Source organism: Vanessa cardui, chromosome 14 (assembly GCF_905220365.1).
Source record: "Vanessa cardui chromosome 14, ilVanCard2.1, whole genome shotgun sequence".
In the NCBI taxonomy this organism is placed as follows: domain Eukaryota; kingdom Metazoa; phylum Arthropoda; class Insecta; order Lepidoptera; family Nymphalidae; genus Vanessa; species Vanessa cardui.
The window spans coordinates 12,776,592-12,801,163 of NC_061136.1; the positions used below are offsets into that span (position 1 = coordinate 12,776,592).

Genomic DNA, 24,572 nt, shown 5'->3' on the forward strand with positions numbered 1-24,572 from the left:
ACGCTGTTCTAATGCGGGTTGGTGGAATACACATGTGCCAGAATTTATGAAAGTAGGCACATGCAGGTTTCCTCTCGATGTTTTCCTTCACTGCCCAGACGTTAAGAATTATAATCAAAAATTAAGTACACACAAGCATTATTCAGTGGTGCTTGCCTGGGTTTGAAACCGCAATCATTGGTTAAGATGCACGCGTTCTAACCACTGGGCCATCTTGGCTCTCAATAGTAAAACACTTCTTTAAAAATAACCTCTAGAACAAACTTTAAATGAATGTTGTCACAACAGGTTTAAACGTTTGGTGTAAGCGTGAAATAAAAGTCTTAGAAGAAGCAATGAACGTTACATATCAAGCTATGCTCACCCCCGCGATCGAGCAGAATCTCGGAGCAGCGGTAGTCGAGTGTGGCGTGCGCGGGATCGAGACCAAAGCGCTCAAGCGCGGCGGCCATGAGGTCGGCCACGGTGTGCTCACCAGCGCACGTGACCGTCACGAAGGCGTCGCCGGCGCCGGCCACCCGGCCCGGATACACGCGCACCTCGCCACCACCCGTTTCCGGCTCCCTGGTGCAACGACCCTCACTTTTAGACAAATTCTCCCGTTTATTATTTCATATAATATTGAAAATTATGCTATGAGTCAATTGGCATATATTTAGGTTTCGGGAAAACCGGTTAGTAAAGTTTTCAAGGTAGAAATACCAATTTTTTATAGATCCTCCAAATACTTCTTTCATGACGAGGTCAAGAATTTTTAATACGAGAATCTAAATGATTTACAGTTATGTGCAAATGTATTACCTAAAACGAAAAGTTGGTTATTGGTGCTTAACTTACTTGAAGCGCAGGAATAGTGCAGGTCTTTTATTGGGCAGACGAGTGACGCGAGCGAGAGGCGTGGGGTCGCGCAGGGGTGGCTCGTCACCAGCGAGCGCGTCAGTCAGCTCGAACTGCTCGGGCTCGCGTGCCACGTGGAAGGCGCGCAGCGCGGCCGCGACCAGCTCGCGCTCGCTGAAGTTCCGGCCCACGACTACGGGCCGGTACAGTCGACGCGACCACGCCGCCTCGCCGTCGTACACTTTTACTACCTCTGCACGACATTTTTATAACATGTAAAGTCTAAATCCGAAAAGATATGCATAATATAAGTTTGATTTGATTTTTTTAGCAGAGACATTTTTAATACTAATTATTAGTTTTTTCTGGTGCTTGAATATTAAAAGAAAATATGAATTTTATAATGTTGTGAAGCGGAATATGTTTAATAATGATGTGTTCTGTTCACCTTCATCTCTGTCATCTGGGGTGCGGTCACGATGTTGTTTGTGGTCAGGGCGGTGGTCTTGGTCGGCGGGAGCGCCGGTCGACCCTCCGCCGGAGCCCGAGCGTCCCTCGCACCCTGAGCTGAACTCCTCGCTTACGCTTCGAGCTGCACAATATTACATCCCGTATCGCACATGCCCCATCACCTTTGCTACACTAAAGCTGTTAGTGGCCTCGGTCTAGATGGTTTTAGTTATATCGTTGGTATGGTATCTTCTACACTAAACCAAATGATTGAGTTCAGAGAAACTGTTTTTTTTGGGATCCCCAATAGACTTTCGTATGCTATTTCATAACATGCAAGGTTTTTCAAACATTTTCATCGGTCGTATTCGTATTTTATGGGTAAGCCCTTCATGGGCAATAAAGGACTTACCCATTATTACAATTAAAATATAAATTCTCTCGAGTACAATACATAAAATAGTTAAAAAATGTTTACTTAAAAATACGGTGACATACTTTAAACTTACTGTACTAATTTATTTCACTTTTGTTATTAGAGATTTAATCATATTATTTAGCATGGCATGTTAATATTTATATTAAATTATTATATTATTATAACTATATTATTTACCTTAACATATAATTCTACCGAAACATATCATCTAAAAGACTTTATTGCAGGATCATTATAACAAAACACAATCTTTTTGCAAATCATTTTTCGAAAAATTCTAATCCATATGCACTATCAACGTATTTGTCACTCATCTTTTGATGAATATATTTAAGCTGTACTGTACATATAAACATGTTACAATAATATTATGATATGATTATAGTTTACATTTTAACGGCAAAGAAACGCTATTTTTAAAGTATAATTAATCTTGAACAACTCGAAATTAGCTCATACAGTTTCATTTAAATTAATATTGTTTTGGTAAAATATATCTGTTTCCACTGACTCCATTGCCAGTGCATAAGGACTAGAAGACTTATAATATATGTGGCCATCCAGTACGTCATGATACCACCCAAAAAACATTAACAGCAACACCGTGTCTGTGCAAGGTTACCTTATACTGTTGGAATACTGCATCACGAGTATCCTTGAGGAGTTGATCCGGAGTCATGGGGTTGGGAAGATGAGACTAGTCGAAGACTTTAGAGTCTAGTGGATATACTCGAAGAATGATCGTGCTAATGCCCCTCAATCGTACAGAATCGTGATCATTTAAAATGTTTGCAAAATAATTCGGTTTATACAAAGAATTATTCAGAGTCAATACGTTAGTGAAATCAAGAGTTAAGCATGTTCTTTTGAGTTAGACAGATTGAAAATAATAAAAAAATAAAATTCATAAGAGATATTTTTGACAGCAATAAATAAACGTTTTACAAAGCTCACGATATTGGCGAGTGGTCCTTTTCGCTGAAGTTGTCTCTATACGTGTGAGTGTAAAAGAAGGAAGCAATAAAACAAACCTCAGTCACAAAGCTTTGGAGATGATTCTTTTTGGCTCGATTTATATTAATGAGCGATGCGATCATTTTTTGTGTTTTAGGGGAAAGAATCATCTTCATTAGGTTTTCATAAAAAAAAATGGTATAGAAGCATTTTTAAGCTTTATGAGAAAAAGCATGAAATAAGCTTTTGACTAAATGACCTCGAAGGAACTAAAACCTAGCAAACTATTTTTTGTAATTTTGTTAATTTATATATTAGTTTATGCTAGGTCATAGTTCAGTAGTATAAGCACGGTGACGAAGCGTGATCACCTCTTGAGTAGGGGGGCGAAGCGCCTCCGTGCGGACTGCAGGCGGCCGGCAGCAAGCGACGCGCCAGCGTCACGAGCCGCGTCGGCGCCCAGCCACCGCGACGCCGCGCTGCCCCAAAGACACCGCTCACACTCCGCTCGCCCGCGCGGCCCCACACGTGTGCCGCGCCACCAACCTAGCCGGCCTCCTAGCAGCCTACACCTAGTCGCGGGGTAACGAGGCACATGTGCGGGGCCTGGGCACGACCCCCCGCAGACCCCAAGCTGTGGATTCGACACTTACGGCATCCGAAGTCTCGCTGTGATGGAGGTGGGCGCACGTGCACGCCGATGATGGCCTCCATAGGCACCTCCGTCCGAGGGATTGACACCGCAGACGGGGGCAGGAAGATCGGCTGCAGTGCGCCGAAATTGCATTCTTCTGGTATGAGTGCTCGGCAGCCAGCGTGACACTGAAATACTCAGATGAATAAACATTCTTTCCATTTTATCAACATTTAATGTGTAGGTAGGTATCAGTACTACTGACCGTGCTACCACACCACTCGCAGCGGTAGCCGGTGAGGCACTCCGTGGACCAGCAGGCGCGGCGGCAAGCAGTGCACTTGGAGTTGGCGGGAAGGTTTCCCTCGCGCCAGTGGTGCACGTGTCGGGGCTCGCTGCCGGCGCAGTATGTTGCGTTTTCTTTGCAGTCGGCTGCTGCGAAGTCCACGCATTCTCCGTGGACGAAGTACTCGCATACTAAACAAGAACGTAATGAGGCTGTCAGGAAAAATACTTCAAGCTTTTAACACAAAATTCCACACATTTAGCCCGCTTTCCTAGCTAATACATATGAGCCTTTTTATTAATACCATTTTTTATATTAGCCTACAACACACAAATAAATAAAATCTTTCTCGCCTGCCCTCTCCCGATAAACCTGTCGATATATAACAATAAATTATGATAAAGTTTTTTAATGATATTTCTAAGACATCGTAAGACTGCCAACCATTCTTGGAGTATGCGAATAGACTGTGATGTTGTATTTAATGAACGTGTGATACTTACTCATACAATGTAAAGCTGGCAGTTCATCAAGCCGCTTTCGACACACCGTGCAGAACTTTCTTTTGTGGTGTGTCGGCTCTGACCAGCAGTGAGCCACTGGGTTCTGTGGTAAAAAAAATGAAATATTGTACAATGATATTCGAATTATTGCTACAGGGAAAATCTGAAGGGTACAGTGACAATTGAATGGAAACACAAGAATCGTCCGGGAACAAGTAGTGTTCTAGCGATCTCTTCACCTGCAAAAAAGATTTCGATAATGGGAAATTCTTCGGCGAAGACCCTACAAAGTGTAGCTTGGTGTTTTTGTACCCCTTGAACCCTGGATTTAAACGGCCCGAGCGCAACATACATGCAATTTCTGATCACTGACTTTTATAATTGAAACATATAAGGAGAGGGGCCATATTGTTTTGGCTTATCAAGTTAACAGTGGGTATGTAGCACTACCAAATTGCTGTTGTTGAAAGCAGCTGGTAAACATTTCTTGACAAAGGAAACCTAAGAACTGTTTATATGTATTAATTCGGCTAATGTATATCGCAAGATCGATCGAATATTATATAAAAATGTCTCTATATAATTATATACCTACTACTTTTCGTACAGGTAACTTATTAGTGGAAATAACGTGGTAGTTGCACTTATACAGCAAATATGGTCTTGACATGTTACCTTGATGAGGCTCGGCGCCACCCCGCAGCACGGCGTCACCACATGCCCCACGCATCGCTCGTGCACAATGAAGTTGCACACTGAAACAATTATTTACACATTCAATATATTTTCTATAATAAATAGGTGATGATTGTTTATGTATGGAATATATTCAACTTAATATTCAACAATATTTCAAATAAATGGGAAGCTGTATTTAAGTCTAACTTATTACTAGACGGATGATCTCAAATCAGTATCGAGCGGTTAGTGTAAGTGACGAGCCCTCCGAGTAAGTACCTAAGAGTTGTGAATATCTCAACTATTTGAAAAAAACCGTTTCAATGAAGGTAATACCAATCGTTCGAATGGCATGACATAAGTAAAATCGGGCCCAAGGCTTTCTCCTCTTTCGATTTGGAGCTCTTTTCACGTAGCTCCATGAGGGTTGATGACTTTGTCATTATTATGGTGATAAATGTAGGTATTACATCGAACTCACGTAGTATTTTTCAAGTTTTATTCCTTTAGCGTCAAGAGAAATTATAAAACCATATTGAGACCGAGACATGTTTTTTGCCATTTCCTAGTTGAAAACTTGTAATGCCATTTCTTTCGAATTATTTTATATAACTCGCAGGTATTTTCCGGTGTTGGTTAATACTTTTTTATTCTGGGAATCAGATTTCGAAATTGGAATTGCAATTCAAAGGGAGAAATGCGGCTAGCATTCTTGCTACCATTCCAGCCGGCCATGATTTGCACAATGGCTGCTATTATTTATATTAACAGCTATTGTATAACTTATCATTAAATATTATTATTATTAATTATTACTTTTGGTACCTGTGTACCTGTATTTTTAATGTATATTGACTCGTTAAGTATATCGTCTAGGTTACATATATTTATATTGCTTAATATTGTTAAGTCTTAAATTGTCTTTTGTAGTGGTTAACATAGTAATACTAAGTAATTTTATATGTGACAATATTATTTTGTACTTTAAATACCTATCGTAGAAAAAAAAAAACATATAAAAAACAAAAAAAAATGTTTAAAAACAAAGGTTTGTTTAAAAATAAGGAACAATAATATCAAAATAATAAGATCTCTTCACACAACACACAAAAAGGGAGGACCTCAGCTTATTTTTTAATCTGGGGGAAGCATTATATGACCCCAAAATTCAACGCATATTTTCAGTGACCGTCTTAAAACAGAGAGTATTTGCAGCTGTAAAATAATTCAATAAAAAGAAATAGACCATAAAAGCGTAAATCAGGATATTTTTTTATAATAAAGACTATATAACATCGTTGACAGCGACCTACGGGGAAACAGCTAATTAATAATTTTCTTACAAAACCAATAAACAAATGTATTTAAACAATACCTTTAGAATAATGGAATAATATATTTTCTCCATTCTATTAGTTTTAAGAATACGAACGTGATGTCAGTGTCGGTCAAACCTTATGCGTAATATTGAAATAAAACTAGTTATAACGGATTTAAATCGCGTATATTAATTATTTTTGACATCCCGACGTTTCGAGCACTTTACAGCGTTCGTGGTCACGGGTAGATCAGTCTACCCGTGACAGTGATTCAAATCCGTTATAACTAGTTTTATTTCAATGTGAAATAATCGCGAAAATTTAAGACAACCTTATGCGTAATAGTTTGTTTATCAGATTCCACGGGTTTCAATATATGGTGACTACTACGAACTACGAAGACGATGAAAATTAAATAGCGTTTTGAGGAACATTCCTTTATCACTGAATCATCGCGAATTTGTTATTTTATACAAGTTACCATGATGATACTGAGATGGCCCATTGGTTAGAATACGAGCATCTTAACCGATGATTGCGGGTTCAAACCCAGGCAAGCACCACTAATATATATATGTGCTTAATTTTTGTTTATAATTCATCTCATGCTCTGCGGTGAAAACATCGTGAGGAAACCTGCATGTGTCTAATTTAATCGAAATTCTGCCACATGTGCATTCCACCAACCCGCATTGGAACAGCGTGGTGGAATATGTTCCAAACTCTCTCTTTAACGGAGGCCTTATCCCAGCAGTTGGAAATTTACAGGCTGTTACTTTACTTTTTACCATGATCATTTTAAATATATTAAAATATCATTTAACAATATTTTAAGGTATTTTATTTTTAAGCGTATAAGTTCTAGATCTGGATAGAAGCACCCTCTTCAACTAGCAGATCATTTCGTGCATATTCCAGTACTCCAGTACAAGTTTATATGTCACAGTCAACTGGATAATTTAGTCATTCATGGAAACGTCTAGCCACTTTACTAAACGGTGCCGTTCATCCAGCGGCCTGAATTGATCGTTGTCATTCAGGACTTTTTTTTTCATAAAATCGATATTTCGACTTGCAAATACACCACATGAAGGTTAGTGGTCAACATCGTGCGTATAAAATAGCCCCAAATAAGGCTAATGAAATATTTATGCACTAGACTCTCTAACATTTTTATTTTCAATTATATAAAATCTACTTCATAAAAGTTAGCCACTGTAAAAGATCAAATATTGTTTTAAATTTCAATTATGTCTTTTTGAAATGTATTCTGACGTAAAGTATTACATTAGTCATATCCATAAGATAGTTTATTTACCTATAAGTTAAATGATTATAAAGTATGCTTACATACGACATAAAGAAAAGGACAAGGAAACAAATAGCAGTTTACCACAAAAAAAAAACTAAAATAGAAGTCGTTTATTAATTTTTAAACGAAGCGACTTGTTGATTCCTCGAACAGCGAACGTTGGCCCTTGTAACACATCACGACAGTTATTTACGGTCAAGTGTTTAAAAGGCGTTGATTACGAGGCACGCGACCGCATTCAAGTTCAGCGGTAGTCTGTGGCAGGTGACGTTTCACGTGGTAGCGTTCCTGACGTTACATTGTGGAAGCATTCTTTGAAAGTAATGCAAATGGAATCGAACTTGGTGTTTATTGTGAAATATGCTGAGTTGAGATAAAGTCTTACTACATTTTTAACATGAAGACGAAACGGTCAGAAATTCGAAATGGCTGTCATTTTTCCGTATCTTTTTATTTCTATTGTCAGTATGTTTTTGGCAATTGAATCTTTTTTAGTTAACTGCTTGAAACGAATTAATTGAATTCTGGTTACAATATACAACTATACAGAATAAAGACCTTTGTTTTGTTGTTCTTCGAACAGATTTTTTGTGTTATATTTATTAGATGAAGTTCATTCAAATTTGAAGTAAGTAAGTATAATTTGTGATGAGATTGAGTGGTACCTTCTCAGGTGGACTTGTAAAACGCCCTACCACTTAGTATGAATGTAATAATAAAAATGTAATAATTGTGTTTGTAACTTAAAAAACATCACGGCAGGTTTTATTTTTTACAAATTTTGATTGTTTGTGTAATATCACATATTGTGATAATAATCAATGGACATATAATATTTTTGCATACATAAATTGATAACAGAAATAATTGGTTTAAAATGATTCCAAAATATATAAAACCTCTTTAATGAAACCTGTTAATGTAGCAGTGTTCGTATATTAGTATAGAAGGAAATACTTCGAATGGTAAAAAAGGCCGAATGTCTTTGGTGCGTTCAATCATAGCATAGACAAACACGAAGCCGAGTGCCTCATCTCGTGGGATCGATAGCGACGCGCATGCCCGCATCCCGCGCATCTCCAATGAATAGATGTACCTAATGATGTATTAGAACGCACCGACACAGTTTCTGTGGCTTTAACATAGTGCCTGTTTCAATTTTTCTATATATATTTAGTTTTACAAAGATAAGAAACTGTAATTTTTTCTTTAAAAATATCATTTTTTTTTTTGACAAAATCGGCAGTTATGATTATGTATAAGTGATATAATCACTGACAATATATTTAGTTAGATTAAATTACTATAGCATACATGCAAAACCCGACTACTGGGTGAATGGTATAGATACTACAGCGCCATCTAGTGGCAAGTTACCATACATAGTTAAAAAATATAAGAACCTCCACGAAGAATTACCCAATAGTATCGAAGTATATTCATCTTAACTGAGGCAATAGAATCAATTCATGTAAATGTTGATTAAAACAAATATGATAAAAACAATATTATGTTACTAGCTGAAACTGTGGATTTACGCGCAACTCTCATTTTACCCCCTTAAAGGCAGAGTTTCATAAAATCAGTTTTTAGCAGATGTCTACACCCTATAAGGCCCTACCTCTTAAATTTCAAGTCTATAGGTGTTAAAGTTTCTGAGATATAGTGATTAATCAGTGAGGTATTACGCTTTTATATATAAATAAGGCTTTTATATATAGAAATATACTTATCATTAACACAAAAATAAAAACTTATGACTTACTAAGATTAATGTCGTTAAAAGTGGTAATACAAACTACAAAAGAAACAAACTTTATTCTGATTGTTACGATTAAATTCGATTAAACACTAATAATCTAAATCATTTAGCTAATAACCGATATACTGTAATTTTTAATGTAGTGGAACTTATATGTTACTGATAAATTTAACAATTCGTAAATGCTTAAATGCTAGACAGAGGAATATATTTTTGACGCTTACAAGAATCAAGGTACGAGATTAATTAGTGTTTTGGTACTAAAGGACTAATATTAAAAAAGGTTAAAATATTGGCAATCAGAATGAACACAATGAACCAATAATGATTGGTTTGAAGCAGATATTGTATTGTTGGTTCAACTAGTAACATTAAGCTTATGCTGATTTAGAATATATTAATTATGAGTTTGTAAATTATTTGGCAAATGTGGAAAATTTGGAGTTTTTTCTCCATATGGTCTTTGGTCTTTTTAATATCAGTGGTCGTATGGTTCTGGCCCGGATTTGAGATCTTCTGTGATCCTCGTATTTTATTAATTGGACTAACTTTATCATTTAAATTTTCTTTGTAAAATATATCTAAGTCACGACAAATAAAAATGACATATTTTAAACGTAGACGTAAGCTGTTTCAGGTACTAGAAGGAAACCCAGTGCCAATTCCGTAGTAACTGAAATGTGTATACTTATTGTCAATACAGTATACTTATATTCGTTATAAATATATTGTTATAGGACATTGTGTTTGCTTGGAGTGTTGGTAAAATTTTCATTGTTTATCCAAATGGTTACTAATCATTTAAAAAAATATCTCAGAGTTTTATTTGTTATAAATTTATAATGCTAGGTATATCTTTTTATTTTAATAATTTTAAATAGATCTTTTTAATTCTATGAAAGATATAATAGTACATTTTCATTCTATTTCAAATGTCGGACAAGTATTTATGCTTGGCTATGACGGTATCTGTCTCAGTATAAGAAATTTCCTATTTATTAAGATGTTAAAATATAAAATGTTTTGTAATAAATTAACGAATTGACCGTCACAAAACCTTCTAAAGCTTTTATTTGTTAATTCCTTCTAGCTACTTGGTAGTAGGGCTTTGTGCAAGCCCTTCTGGGTAGGTACCATCCACTCATCAGTTATTCTACCTAAAGCACTGTTATTTGGCTAAATAACAGTGCTCAGTCAATGAGTGAGCCAGCGTAACTACAGGCACAAGGGACATAACGTCTTAGTTCCCAAGGCTGGTGGCACATTGAGAATGTAAGGAATAGTTAATATTTCTCACAGCGTCATTGTCTATGGGTGTTGGTGACCACTTACCATCAGGTGGCCCATATGCTCGTCCGCCAACCTATGCTATAAAAAAAAGCTCCCAGAGCGGTTTAAAAATTATTATAATATAACAATCGTGTCTATTATATATGACGTTTGAACACTTTTTATTTATTAAATACTAATTACTAAATAAATATTTATTTTAACTTAAGGTAAGTTATTTTTTTCACTTTTCTGATAAACCAGTCTTTTTAGATTACATTAACATCGCCTGAATGTTTTTTTTTTTGTAGTTCAAAGTTAATACTATGTATTTTAAGTTTTAAGTTTGCTATTTTATTAATTTAAATCTTATGTATAACTGACTTTGGTCAATAACACGAATTTGCTTGGTAGTAGGACGTAGGCACAAACCCACTTTGGTAGGTACCACATACACTTAAAAACAGTAATACTTAATATTGTTGTTTTCCGGTTTAAAGGGTAAGTGTGTCAGTGTAACTACAGGAATCTTTGTTTTCAGGGTAAATGGCGTGTAAGCGATGGAAAAATTAATTAATGTATCCCCCATAGGTGGTGGTAACCACTTAATCATCAGGTGGCTCAGGATAAAAATTTATCCTACGTTATTTAATTATTGCAAAATAATAAGTACGTCAACAGATCGCTTTAAATAATTATCGCATTGATAGTTTTATTCAAGAATAGAAGAGTATCTTTTATTATAAGTATTTTGTTTTCAGTATACATTTTACCGGCTGAACGACATATATTTGGCATTGTTTGTTACGATAATATCCATGGCCATCTCATTTTGTGCAGAAATGAGAGAATAATAAGCTTTTTAATTCACTCAGAAGCTAGCGATCGCGGAAAATTTTGAGTTAATTAACTATAAGAAAATATAGTTCGATTGAATAAATAAATTAGTGATATAATTACAACATAAGTATTTGCATATTATATCATGTACACGATTCATATATCTAAGAATTAGCAGTTAGTAGTGTTACCAATGTTAAAAATTACACTCACGTCGTTGAGGATAACTTAAAACTCTGCCACCCTTTCTTATAGCTGTGCTAATGATATTTGACATATGCGTTACTATGTCGTCACAGGACATTTTCGGCGAACACTATATTTCCTTACCGATCAAGACATAGCAACACTTGCAGCTTATAATTCACGCCGTTTGATATTAGTTTAATAACAAAACCTTTGTCCCTATTTTTAGCATCGCGTTTGTCAATACAGAGGTGCTTCTGTTCTTGACAGATGGTGGAAACGTATTAATGGTGTAGTTCTGACGTTAATACGTCACGGTATATTTAAATAACCTCGGGGCGGGGCCGATCGGGAATAGACGCGTTTGTAGCCCGCGCGGCACCACCTCCAGCGTCCGGTGTTGCCATTTTAAAGATAATAAAATACTGCCATCGGTCATCTAGCTGTCAAATAGGACTTCCTTGTTTGCGGAGTAAATTCAAGATGCCAAAGGTTTTATAGCACTAACGCGGCTTCCAAAGTAAACAGGTAAAATTGGAATCGTTTGAGGGCAATAGCCTAATGGACGGATCATTGGTGAAGTTCAATGTTTATGGATAATGCCAATTGGAATTGAACGATCTGTTACAGATTAGACACAAATGTCTAATACGATGACAATTATAATAACAGGTGTCGAGTAAGAAAACTGAATCAAAACAATTACAACGAAATCGCTGCGGTATTATGCAAGTATCTCGGTATGATCACAAGCACGTGCACTCAAAACAAAACACGCGGGTGTACTGGTCGCGGTAGGGGCGCGGGGGCGGGAGAGGGCCTGCGCACGCGTCGGTCCCGCCTCGCGTTGCGTCTGGTGCATGTCTCCACTTCATCATCTATACTACAACTTGAATACGTGTTGTCGTTGCCTACATAACATAATTAAATACTCATTTTTATCGATATATAAATATATTGTCAGGATTTATAGTCTTCAAGTTATTTTTGTGTAATCTGTGGCAGCTCATGAGCTTTTACACGAGGTAAAGCTATGTCTTTGATCAATGTAACGTGTTATTAGTTCGCTAAACTTCGAATACACGTAAATGAGGAAGAATATTCTTCTGACTAAATTAAGATTATTAATTTGTGGATAGTGTAACTTTACGTAGAACCAAAGTCAAAGTATATTTAAGGATGAATCAGATAAGATTCAAAGATAGATCTATATTTATACTCGACAACAGAAGTACATGTTCGCGGTCGACGATTGCCCTTAATAGACGATTTATATTTAAAGTTTACTAAACTTCATTTTGAAATAATACTTTTTGGTCATTATGAGAGTAAAAAATTTAATAACGAAATTTGGTGCAAATTTTCATATCAAAGAGTGATTATATTAATGATTTTTTCCCCTAATTTCTACCGCGTTATTAGGTAGGAAAATTATATTAAATAAAAAATATCGTATTTCATGCTGTAGTATGCAATTTTCGGTTTTAGAAATACGAATTCGATTCATTTACACAGATAATTCATTTACTAACATAAATATAGAAAGTATTGCACTTTTTTAAATGTCATTATTATATACTTATGATTAAATTTGTAGCATATGTATCAAAAAGTACCTACGCTCAAATTAATTTAATCAGCTGTTGACCCGATTTCCATTTGCAACAGCTCGGTAACAGCTTTTAATTAGTCTTCGTGTAATTGCAGTGGAAACATTTTATACCTATAAATATTATTTACTCCAATCTACACGCGCTTCCGCTTCTAGAAATTCGCTGGAACCTTTCGCGGGATATTTCAATGAAGCCGCTCTGAATGTGGGTTAATATTATTTAAATAACCACAAAATATTTAGAAAACACGTCAACTTATGTACAAGAAGTATAATATTAATTGCTTATTACATTTCGGTTATACCTTATGTTATCAATAATATACGTGGTTTTTATACATTCTAATATCAAAAACTCTGTGAAAGAAAATGAGAACCATAGATAATATCGTCTTTTTCCATTCGATAACATTCTCACTCGGGCCTTCGATACCTAAATATACTTGTCTATACATAGCTATAGACAATTATTATATTCTTTATTGCACTAAAATATGTTACATTGATGGTACAGTAATATATGTACAGGCAAAGGTGGACTTATCTCTAAAAGAGATTTTTCACACAGATCACATTTGAAGTCGCTAGTAAAAAATGTAACAATTATTTTGCCTAACATATAAAATGTTTGCTTGTGACCAGTGTTTTCGTTTTGCGAATAATTGTCTCTCATTTAATTGCTTTTTCAATGAATAAAAGTTATCTTCAATACCAGGAACTTATTTTTATCAAATATATGCGAACTTCTACTGAAAATTTTCCTTATTTCGCCCTATATTTATCCATATAGGTTTTCTAGATCCCCTATTATGCCTGCTATTTCTTAGTAGGTGTCTATACAATAAATAATTGTATCCAACTTTGTAATTACCTTTAGACATACACTTAAATTGGCCATAATATACTTTTTCTTTTTACTTTTTTTTATAATGAGGACGTGAGTTTTAGTACAAAAGTGTAGATTTAAAAAAAATATACAAAGACCAAACATAAGGAACATTTAAACACTACGCTACGGTAATATTTCATCTGGATTTAATTTAAAAATAACAATGTAACCGTGACCCGATCCACATTTAGAATCTAGAATAATGAACTAAATTATCGAGTTCTTTAAAAGAACTCAACTAAATTATTTTCGTATAAAACCTTTTTGACATCTATTGATAAAAAAAACAGTACAGATAAAAAAAAACTGACAGGCTTAAGCAAACTAAGAGATCTCTTACACATACAAACTCCTTTCCGTAAAAAATAAAAGTCGTTCCGTCCGAAAGCGTGTATATTTTTCAGAAGCTAGCGGCGGCCATCGGGGTGGGCGGGAGTGCGGAGGGGGAGCGGGAGGTCGGCATTGACGTCACGCGCAAACCAACCAATAGCGCTCCGGCCGCGCTCGCGTTTGACTTAACCGCGGGATGCTCTTTCCCCGTTCGGGAGATTCAACTTTGTATAGAAGATGTAACATTAATTATATTACTAGTTACGAATTTAGTTGAAATTGAAAACATATATTCTATATTACAATGGAAGATATAACATTAAATTTATGCTTTTTAAGTAAATGTGTAACTTTGGTAAACTAAGCACTAGCACAAAATCTATATGAACAAAGGAATTTGTCTCGCAAAACTACAAAGATATATTTGAGTTCTGTTTCAGTTCAAAACTGAAAGAAGTATTAGGTTTTCAATGAGAAACCAACTGTCTGTTGGAGAAAGATTCTAATTATTTTGTTTAATCGAACAAAGTTTACCCTCATGTTACAAAATAAAAGCCAGTAACAGCCCAAAAAGGCTTTCAATAAATACTACTATATGACTAATAATACGTCGGATAAATCGATTAAGAAACAAAGACACTTTTGCAAGAATATTATTTTCTACTTAGGTATACTCTTTTGTTTATCATAAGTCAAAATTTTGGCCTTAAGCTTTTTATCACAATTGTAAGTATTAATTACTAATACTCGTGTTATATCTAACGAATGAGATACCTTCTCCTTTCTCCTTAATCTATATTACTATTAAATTAAATGGCACAAAAGCTGCATCAATTTATTAAGGTGATATAAATAAACGAAATATTCTGCAATTTAATATTAAGTGGCTTTTAAATAAAAATCATGTTACCTACTGATCATTTCCTCTTTTCATCTCTTATTATATCTTTTCCCAGAATTACCGTTCATATTTTGTTGTGTTTGGCTTAACATCGTGATTGTATTGTTTAAGGTGGTTTAGAGATAAATTGATAATATATTTAGAGATTTGGTTGGCATGCCAGGTCTTATTTTTTGATTTGGCAATTTGTATAAGTAAATTTTCAAATAGTCAAAAGGTTCTTATTGGTTTTGGTGCTATCGATATAACTCTTTCATCTTTCGTCTCTTTTAAAAAAACTAGAAGTTAGCCTGACCCGCCATAACCATGAGATAAACCTTTATCTTGCATTCAAGTATGAATCTCTAGTATATTTACTTCTAACCTGTCAGTTATTTTTTGATTACGCTTTTTTATACGACAAGTATCACGACGGTCAAGTATTTCGACGGTCTGGTTAAAAAAAATCTAAAGCTACTCAAAATATTTTTCATCGACTTATTTTGTACCGTTTGCTGTCTAAAACTATGATACTTAAATTGTTTTGTAAATGTTAAAAATATTTAATATTTAATCGATCACTAGAAATATTAAATCTTTTAACTTTGAATTTGAACTTCGTTGAATCTAGGCTAACTATTATAATTCAGTATAATCTAAGCCCAGACTTAAAAGCTAACTACTGCTTAGGAGTTTTTTTTTTCTATTTCACAGCCATGCTGTAGATACTTATGGTATTTTCTAAAAGCAAATAGACCATGTGATGGTAGACATAGACCTTGGAAACTTAAAATTATCTCTGAAGTTACACTGCTCATCCTTAAACCGAGACAGCGATATAACGGGCTGGTGATACCTCAGAAGGGTTTGAGGAAAGCCCTACGACCAAGGTAATTGTTTTGATTTAAATACATTATCTTTCTTTTATTTCCAGATGTAACTAACCTAACCTGCTAGACTAAGGCCTAATGATGACTACAATTTTTAATCTCAGGATATATATTTTAAATCTTCGAATTCAAATGTATCCCAGCTTTTCCTTCCGCGGTATAGTTCCCTTGAAATGGTACACGAGAGCTGGTGTGTGAAAAAGTGAATTCTATAAATAGTTATCTATTTGTGTAGATGTATGTATAAATTGTTTACGCGTTGAATGAAACATCAAACGATGCTCTGACCCGGAACCAGGAGACACCTGCAGCATTGGTCCAAATATAGAATAACGAGTCTATTAACCAAATGTTATCATTTACTCACTTCTGATAATTAACGACCTTATTGATGGGTAAATGTTTAGTAAAGATTTGATTAAATTGTCTTTACAGTAAAATTCCAGGTTTTGGTTTATCAGACAAATTGTCATTAAGTGAGCGATAATAGTTTGCATTTGGTGTTGCGATCTTTGGACCTTTTGGAATTACATACAAAAAGATTTCAAGACATATATTCCGGATTCAAATAATTTAAGTTACAATATCTTGTTTTATGTGAATATTATTAATTTCATTATACCATTTATGTCGTCCTCCTTGGAATCTCCATAATTTATTTTACAAATTATTTATAACCAGGTGCAATGTTTTAGATTAACTATTTGCCTTAACTGTCTCCCAATTTTTGGTTTATTGTACGCTGCCCAGTGGATAATCCAACTCATATAAGTTAAATCAAATTTTGCCACTTTTGTATACACCAGCCTACATTGAAGCACCGTGGTGTCACCAGTACTGGGACAAAAACAGACTATTTCTTTAAATTTTAAGTCAACGTAATTAAATATATACTAATATTTTAAAAAGGTAACCGGTACTAATGACTAATTCGCAGCCATTCATCAAGGTCGAGTCACTAAGATTAGTATAAATTACCAATTTGAGACTGACGCAAATTTAACCATCATAACATTTTGATTAGGAACACAAAAGTGCCGGCGCGCATATGCTTTAAAGAAGTCGTCACGAGGGACACGACTTAGAAAACGAAACGCTTAACAGACCAGTGTGTTATACCGGATCGTACTACGCTCAGTAAACTATCAATTATTAATAAATTCCATAATTGATAACACATGAGTGCTCTAATTCTACAAGATATATAAATAATAAATGTTTATGCTTTACGGCTTTGTGACGAAATATATAAGCCCTTAAAAGCACGTAAAGCTTTTAACACTGAAAATATACTCTTCTTAGGACTTAAAATTATTAATATTTCTTCTATTTTAATACTATATAGTTCAAACTCCATTAACGTTATTTACCTGATATCTTTAGACAAACACTTAAAAAAGACAAGATTTACATTGATTAGAATGGAATATAAGAGACTAAAAAAATAAACAAACATACAAATCATACATACAATAATAATTATATTAGAATTTCGACCACATAGCGAACATACTTTGTGACTCTAAAAATTATTCCCAGTTTGTTCATCAAATCTCGTAGCAAAATTTATATACTTGCGGCTACGTACCGTGATCTACGATTATGCTACGCGGACCTTACTACGACTGCTACGACGTAACGACAAAGCGAAGCTTATCTCTCTTCTACTGTTGGTACTGGGTGGGATAGTTCATGATGTCGTATGATCGAGGCTGCTGATTATATTCAGGAATCCAATAAATTAACTATTTTTGTAGAATATAACTATTCATTAATTTTTTGAATTTTGTGATTCGTAATTATAAAATATTTGTGTAACAAAAGTAAACAAAAATAGTAAAATTCTTAAAGTTTTCTCTAGTCTATTGGAAGGCAAAACGCAGTATTAAAAATTATATTTTATGTCTATGTGGTAATGTATTGTAGTTATGGGTATACTAGCAAATTTTGTTAAAGGTTAAAGATAACGTAGGTAGTTAATAACGCCTGTGTTAATAATCCTCGTAAAAATCATAATTAACCAGAAGGAGTGCAACACCGTCGATGTGACTCTGACACCGACTCGCGAACTAGACCAATGCGCGTAAGTTTATTTACGTCTGTACAGGAATACTAGATGTTATTTTAGCTTTACTTGATATAAATAGATGCATTGTGAGTATGTTTTGACCTATATTTAATGCCAATTTTGCTCCGAGAATTTCGGAAGAATAATTTATTTTTTAAAGTTGACTCGTTAATACTGATTAATAATTTAATATTGTTTTTTTATGATTTTAAACTTTATATATTATTTCATATATGCTATTAGACAATTTTAGAGAAAACTATTTTCTTTATTTTTAATCTATGGTTTATTTCGGTCAGAACTGTAGTCGTAAAGCCTCATTGAAATTATAAAAAATACATCTAAAAAGAGGATCTTGTTACGGAAGCAAAAATTCAGGTCGCATGTAATTAACAGTGAAATATTAAGTTGAACCATCATTAGCGACAGAGTTGGTCGTGCAGTGTGGAGGCACATTCATAATTCAAACTTTTAAACTGAGCCTTTGTTACTGTTATAAATGCATCAGCGCAATGTCGCATTGTGAGGAACCTTTGTTACTGGGTACTTGCTAAGAACAACCGGCGACTATTGTGCTTTGAACGTTGTCTCCAACTTCGACCGAGACAAAGGGAACTTTTGAAAACCGAACTTTAACTGCCCTAACAGTTTCACCTTGTTATTCAAGATTGCAAATACAGGTGCATTCTAACAATGCTCTCAGCACAAAACGATTCAATTAATGACGTCACGTCATGTCACACTTTGTTTTTTTAATTTTAAACATATTAAAGGTACCATTTTTAAGATCCAATTTCGAATGGTTCCTTAGTTATTTTTTCGAGAAGTATACTAGTTTTTTGTATGGAATTATTTTTGACACACCTATCCACGTGCACCCCGAGGTCAGAGGGGGCATGAGGGGCACCATTGACGCGCGTATCTCAATGGCGTAGGAACTGGGTCACCACGGTGACGTCAGACCTGGCCTACATACGCCGGGCGGATCCCGGCGTGCTTCAAGTTGTATGCAAGCACTTCTAAAAATAGAATGCTTAAGTGTCACAACAGATTACATATATTACCTTTTTTGGGTAGCGATTAGTTTTTTTGGGTTTTTATAATCATTTTTATAGAAATATAAATGTAATTGGTTGTTATTATTACTTTGTTATTGAAAATATGCTGCTTACATACAAGTACTACCACATTTTAATTTTAATTAATTCAACAAAACTATTATTATGTATTAAAAGTCCCAATCGAGTAAAACAACGACATAAAACATACTCAAATTAAAACCTAATGTGATTTCCCCAGTGCCTCGTTCTTATTTCTTTTTATTTATAAATAGCATAGAGTCATCCAACTAATAATTATACGTATGAGTGAATAGCCTACTTCGATAGAGTACTTTAATAAATTACGATTGAAACAAACGAGAAACGTATTTCGTAGCAAATAATAAATTTGCAAAATGTTTTGAGACCAAGTAATGAATTTACAAGTTCCATAAACAAATTAAGAGGTTTTGAAAAATCAGAAAAAATGTTAATAAAATATTTAACGATGAATATGCACAGGCCTAATAGTCAATAAAAACTGCATTTTATTTGAATAAAAATTTAAATTTAAATAGAGCACTTTATTCAGATTTTTTTTTCATAAAGACCAATTTTTGAACTGAATATATTAACATAATAAAAATTCTACTGCTTCCAGATTGCAAGTGACGTATAAAGTTCTTCAGACTGATTTATGGCAACGTCGGGATGTTAGGGACTATTTAGCTTTATAAGCTGACCGCTCTTTTTTATTTATCCAGTTAAATCTTCTAGACGTATGTGACTCCAGTGCAGCAAAACCAAAGACTACATGAAACTATATACGATTTTTTTTAACTCGCATATAAATTTATAAATATCTCAGTGGATGAGAAATGCTATTAAAATTATAAAATACGCTGCTGTAATTATTATTGTAAAACCTTTTTGTTCTTTTTCTGGTAACTATTTTGATCTTGATATATAACAAATGTCAAAAGTCTTTTTTTTTATGGCTTTTCTTTGTGCCAAGAGGGCACAGATTAAAAAGTCTTTTTATGATGTATTTTGAAGGTGGTGACTATATACCATCAGGGCATTTGATGGTAAGTGGATACCAACATCCATAAACATCGGCGCTATAAGAAGTAGGTATAATATTACTATAAAATTGAAACTTTGTCCGTTTGAATGACTGTTATTGCTATTTAAAATAAAATGTTTTTATTGGTTGTAAGAAAGGGACCCTAGGTAGAATATGTTCTAAAATAGGTCGTAAGATTTGTTATTTATTTTAACTAACATTTTAGTTCACAGCATGCCATAGAAACTGGTAACATTAATTAGCTTAATCGTGAACTGAGAATATTTGTTCACTAATTGAGCAAAAAAATAATACTTTTGGAATACATAATCTCAATCTACAAATAAAAATAAAAATTATAATCGGTAATGATTCGATTGTTTTCAGTGATGATGAATAAGTATATTGACAATATTTATAATACTTAAGGTTATTCGTAAGGTTTAATGTGCTTAACCAAGGAGTTACAACTCCGGTTATAAATTGCGTAGGCCAATCCGTGCAGATGGAGGCCATTGTAGATGAGCCCTGCATATAGTACCTTCCACCAGGGTACCGTTTGAAGGTTTCCTCTGGTTCCTCTTATAAAAGGCTACGACACTTGTAGCGAATCAACAAACTTCACATAATCTGTCAAACTGTACTGAAATCGCTTGTGATTGTTTTTGACACAATGGATAAAACTCCTTTTTAAAATTTGTACTTCTATTTTGGAAAAAGGATTACACATCGTGGAACCAAATTGTAATCTCTACTCACATCTTAGACGGAGACGTTTCATAACCTCAACCGCATTATAAAAATATACTTTATGTGTATCTGTATTCTAATTAACTGCAAGCAACACGACTGGGGTTGGTGAGCGCTGCATTATATAGAATTGTATAGAATTAACAACTCGCCCACACATCTTATCTGCCTCCGCCTGTTCTAGTTGAGGATGGCCATTGTCTCTGGTGCATTGTATAGCTCGCTTTGTCGCTGTCTATGGTTATTGTAGTGTATGACGAGTGTGGGACGTGTCGCAGAATGTTATTATCGCATGTTGTCTCTTTAAAGGAAGCTCTATTCAGTAGTTGGCTGTGTGCCTTTATAGGAAATGTTTTGTACAGATTACACCTATTTATGAATACTGTTTTTTTTTGAGTTGACACGTATTGACGTATGAAATATAAGAACGTACTTTGTATTTAATATTTCTTATTATAGAAGATCGTCATATAAGTAACATGTATACATATGTTTCCAGTTTTTTTTATTTTTTATAAAAAATAATACTTCTACTTTTATATTTACTTACAAATGTTTATTATTTATAATATGATGTTTTGTTTTGGTATTAAAGATATTTTTTGTGGTTAATTTACATTTTTTTTTAAATAATTATGATCATGTTACAAAAACTATTTAAAAATAAATCATCATATACAAACTGTGTCTTTAGTTATCGTTAACTTTACTATAACTATTTATTTAGCTTATTTCGACTCTACGTTTTGCTACGACGCGCTACGAGATTTATACAATCGTCATTAAATGAAACAAATTATTATTTTTAAATATTACTATCACAGGCTTTTTAATACACGAATCTATTATAAGTACGATATATAGCATTGATTAAAAATATATATATTTAAATTAACCTGTCTTCGTGTGCTTGAAAAAATGATACTTTGACCGGGTAAATTATATAGTTGAATTCCTATGGGAAGAAGAAATTTTGCAATTTAGGAATCAAAACTGTCCTTAAATTTCAGTGACAGATTTTGATTCACTAGAAGTGTGGTCTTTATAAGAGGAAGTAAAGGAAACCTTAAAACGGTACCCTGAGGGTGACTACATGTGTTCTCTAGTTTAGGAATAGCATCAGTACTTAGATGACCAGGATATTGATTTCTATATTTATAATTTTAGGCTATATTAGAAAATACGAGTTTTAAGCTAAGTACTTTTTTATCACATAATGACTTTGTTCTATTCACAAGCAACTTTACAAAGATGGAGAACTAAAAGTGTTTTGTGCTAAGTAACCAATATTAGTAAGATCTTATAAAATTATTAAAACAATCATATATCAGGGAAAAGTAACTTAGCATGGTAAGCATGGTCTCTAGACCTATATTGTATTTAGTAGATCGATTGTGTATGTGATACCAGATATAAAACAAGTTAGGCTTTAGTTGATAATATAATAGTTTCCCACTAGTTGATAGTTACAATGCTTTGGAGAAATATATAATGCTAATAAAACCTAGGCTTAGTAAAAATGCTTGTAAGTTTTTTTATATATAAAAGTTATGGTATGACTCGGTTCTTGCATGGATAATTAGAATTAATAAGTGTAGATATACTAGTATTCTTACTACCTTTTCGAAACAAAGATTATGTATTGTTCTTTTTATGGGGCATTGGTGGCAAACGAGCAGGAGGCTCTCCTGATGGAAAGTGATTACCACCGCCTATTGCCATCTCTATCACCGGTGGGCTTGCAGGAGCGTTGCCGGCCTTTAAGGAAAGAGTACGCTCATTTTTTGATCGATTATTTGATTCGATTTACTACTTATTTGCTAAATAGGTTGACGAATGGGGAAGTGGGCTAGCTATTGGAACGTGGTCACCAACGCCCACAAACATTGGCACTATAATATTTTTAAGCGTTCTTTACATATCAAATGCACCACCAACCTTGGGAACTAAGTTGTAACTTGTTCTGTTATCCTGTTTCATTCATTTCATTGCATAATTTTATTTGTTAGAAATTTAGATGAGATTATCATCTGAGTATTCGCCTTCGCTCTTTGATATTGGCTGAACAAGAAGGCTTTATGTAAATTGTATGAATTATTGCATCGGTTCACTTAAAATTTAAACCAGTACACACTAATACAATAATAAATGCCTTTAACCTGGGGGTTCTACTTAAAACCTGTTCTTGTCGGTATTTTAAAGAGTTTACTATGCGAAAGCTCTGTTTTCTGTCGTTATTATATTAATTTCTGTCGTTAACTATTTTTTTTTTCTTTATTAGAATGCTTCACCACAAATAATTTCTTTGGTAGAATATTAGATTAATTATGTACCTAGATATATAGAGTACAACAAAATAACTAAATCAAAAATTGTTGTGCGTTAGCTACTTTTGTTATATTTAAAGGTGCGTTTACTTAGTGGCGAACTGATGGCCACTATTTCTTAAAATTATATCTTGACATGGAAATAATATATTGTTACAGAAATTGTAAACGCCGTTTTTATCTTGAGACGAAGATCATACAATAGTTACAACTATTATTTTATTTTATAGATAAATAATAACAGAAATATTAAGCGATATATTATGAGTTTGCGTCTTGCATAGACATCTTACTTTTTAATTCTAAAAATTATGTTCGAAAATTAAAAAATATATATTCCTTATCCCCAATTTAATTTCCTAATATTATAAAACCCTATTGTGAAATTTATATTTAAAAAATCAGTCTTGTGTTAAAATACTGGGCATTAATTTGGTTATATTTTAAAAATTATATTTTCGACTAATTATCCTGATTTTATTTAAAATGTTAAAAAATATTTTAAACTGTTTAGTTTGAAGTTTGAATGATTAGCACACAGCGCCATCTGGATTACATGGGCATTGTAATGTAATATAATATATGTGATATATTTAGAATAGATTGGTAAGTATGTAAATAAATATTACATTTTTTATATGCATCTTGATACAGTGATTCTAAGTAAACTGAAGTACGACCGTTAGATCCAGATGTTCGTTGAAAATCGAACGTTATCTGATCAAGAGAACTGATATATTAAAAAAATAGGTTTATAGGTATTTTTTCTCAAAAAGACATCAGTCGCTTAAATGAGAATACACATATGTGGTATTACACACACACACATAGCTATCTATTAACGCAATGCTAATTATTCCTATTATGTTTTTTATAAATTATGAAAAAATTCCTTTATCAGCCTTTCTTCATTTACTATGATTTGATTTGGATAGAAACTATATATTAGTCGGTGCTTTAAATATAAAAGGGGCATTTGTTACTGTGTGAAATACAAAACCTTTTTTGAAAAATATGTTACAATACTCTGTAGGTATAGTTTTGAAACGCATATAACTATAGTGCTCGCCTATTGATTTTTATTTGAGAATTTGAGGAAAAAATATGTCTTTATATGATTCGAAATAATTCTCACTTCTTTAAAGGATTTATATCACTAAAGCTAAAGCTTATAATAAAAAAAATAGATTGATTTTTTAGGTACGCAAGTTTTTAAGTAAATTATTTAAGATTTAAAAAAATCATTTACCC

General features: G+C 33.7%; 1 protein-coding gene across 6 annotated transcripts in view; it reads right to left on the reverse strand.

Annotated features, from left to right (window-relative positions):
• The window catches only part of LOC124535095 (diacylglycerol kinase theta), a 32,460-nt gene that overhangs the window by 6,207 nt on the left and 1,681 nt on the right, over positions 1-24,572 (reverse strand). For 2 of the 6 annotated variants that reach the window (XM_047111155.1, XM_047111158.1), the window contains exons 2-9: positions 4,779-4,858; positions 4,104-4,206; positions 3,580-3,791; positions 3,334-3,502; positions 3,052-3,159; positions 1,286-1,429; positions 838-1,090; positions 365-582 (exon numbers count right to left, since the gene is read on the reverse strand). In XM_047111155.1, coding sequence (XP_046967111.1) covers positions 365-582; positions 838-1,090; positions 1,286-1,429; positions 3,052-3,159; positions 3,334-3,502; positions 3,580-3,791; positions 4,104-4,206; positions 4,779-4,858 — 1,287 coding nt within the window. Of the gene's footprint in view, positions 1-364; positions 583-837; positions 1,091-1,285; positions 1,430-3,051; positions 3,160-3,333; positions 3,503-3,579; positions 3,792-4,103; positions 4,207-4,778; positions 4,859-11,496; positions 12,233-24,572 lie in introns of those variants that run through there. The other 4 variants (XM_047111157.1, XM_047111156.1, XM_047111159.1 and 1 more) reach the window with 4 other exon arrangements.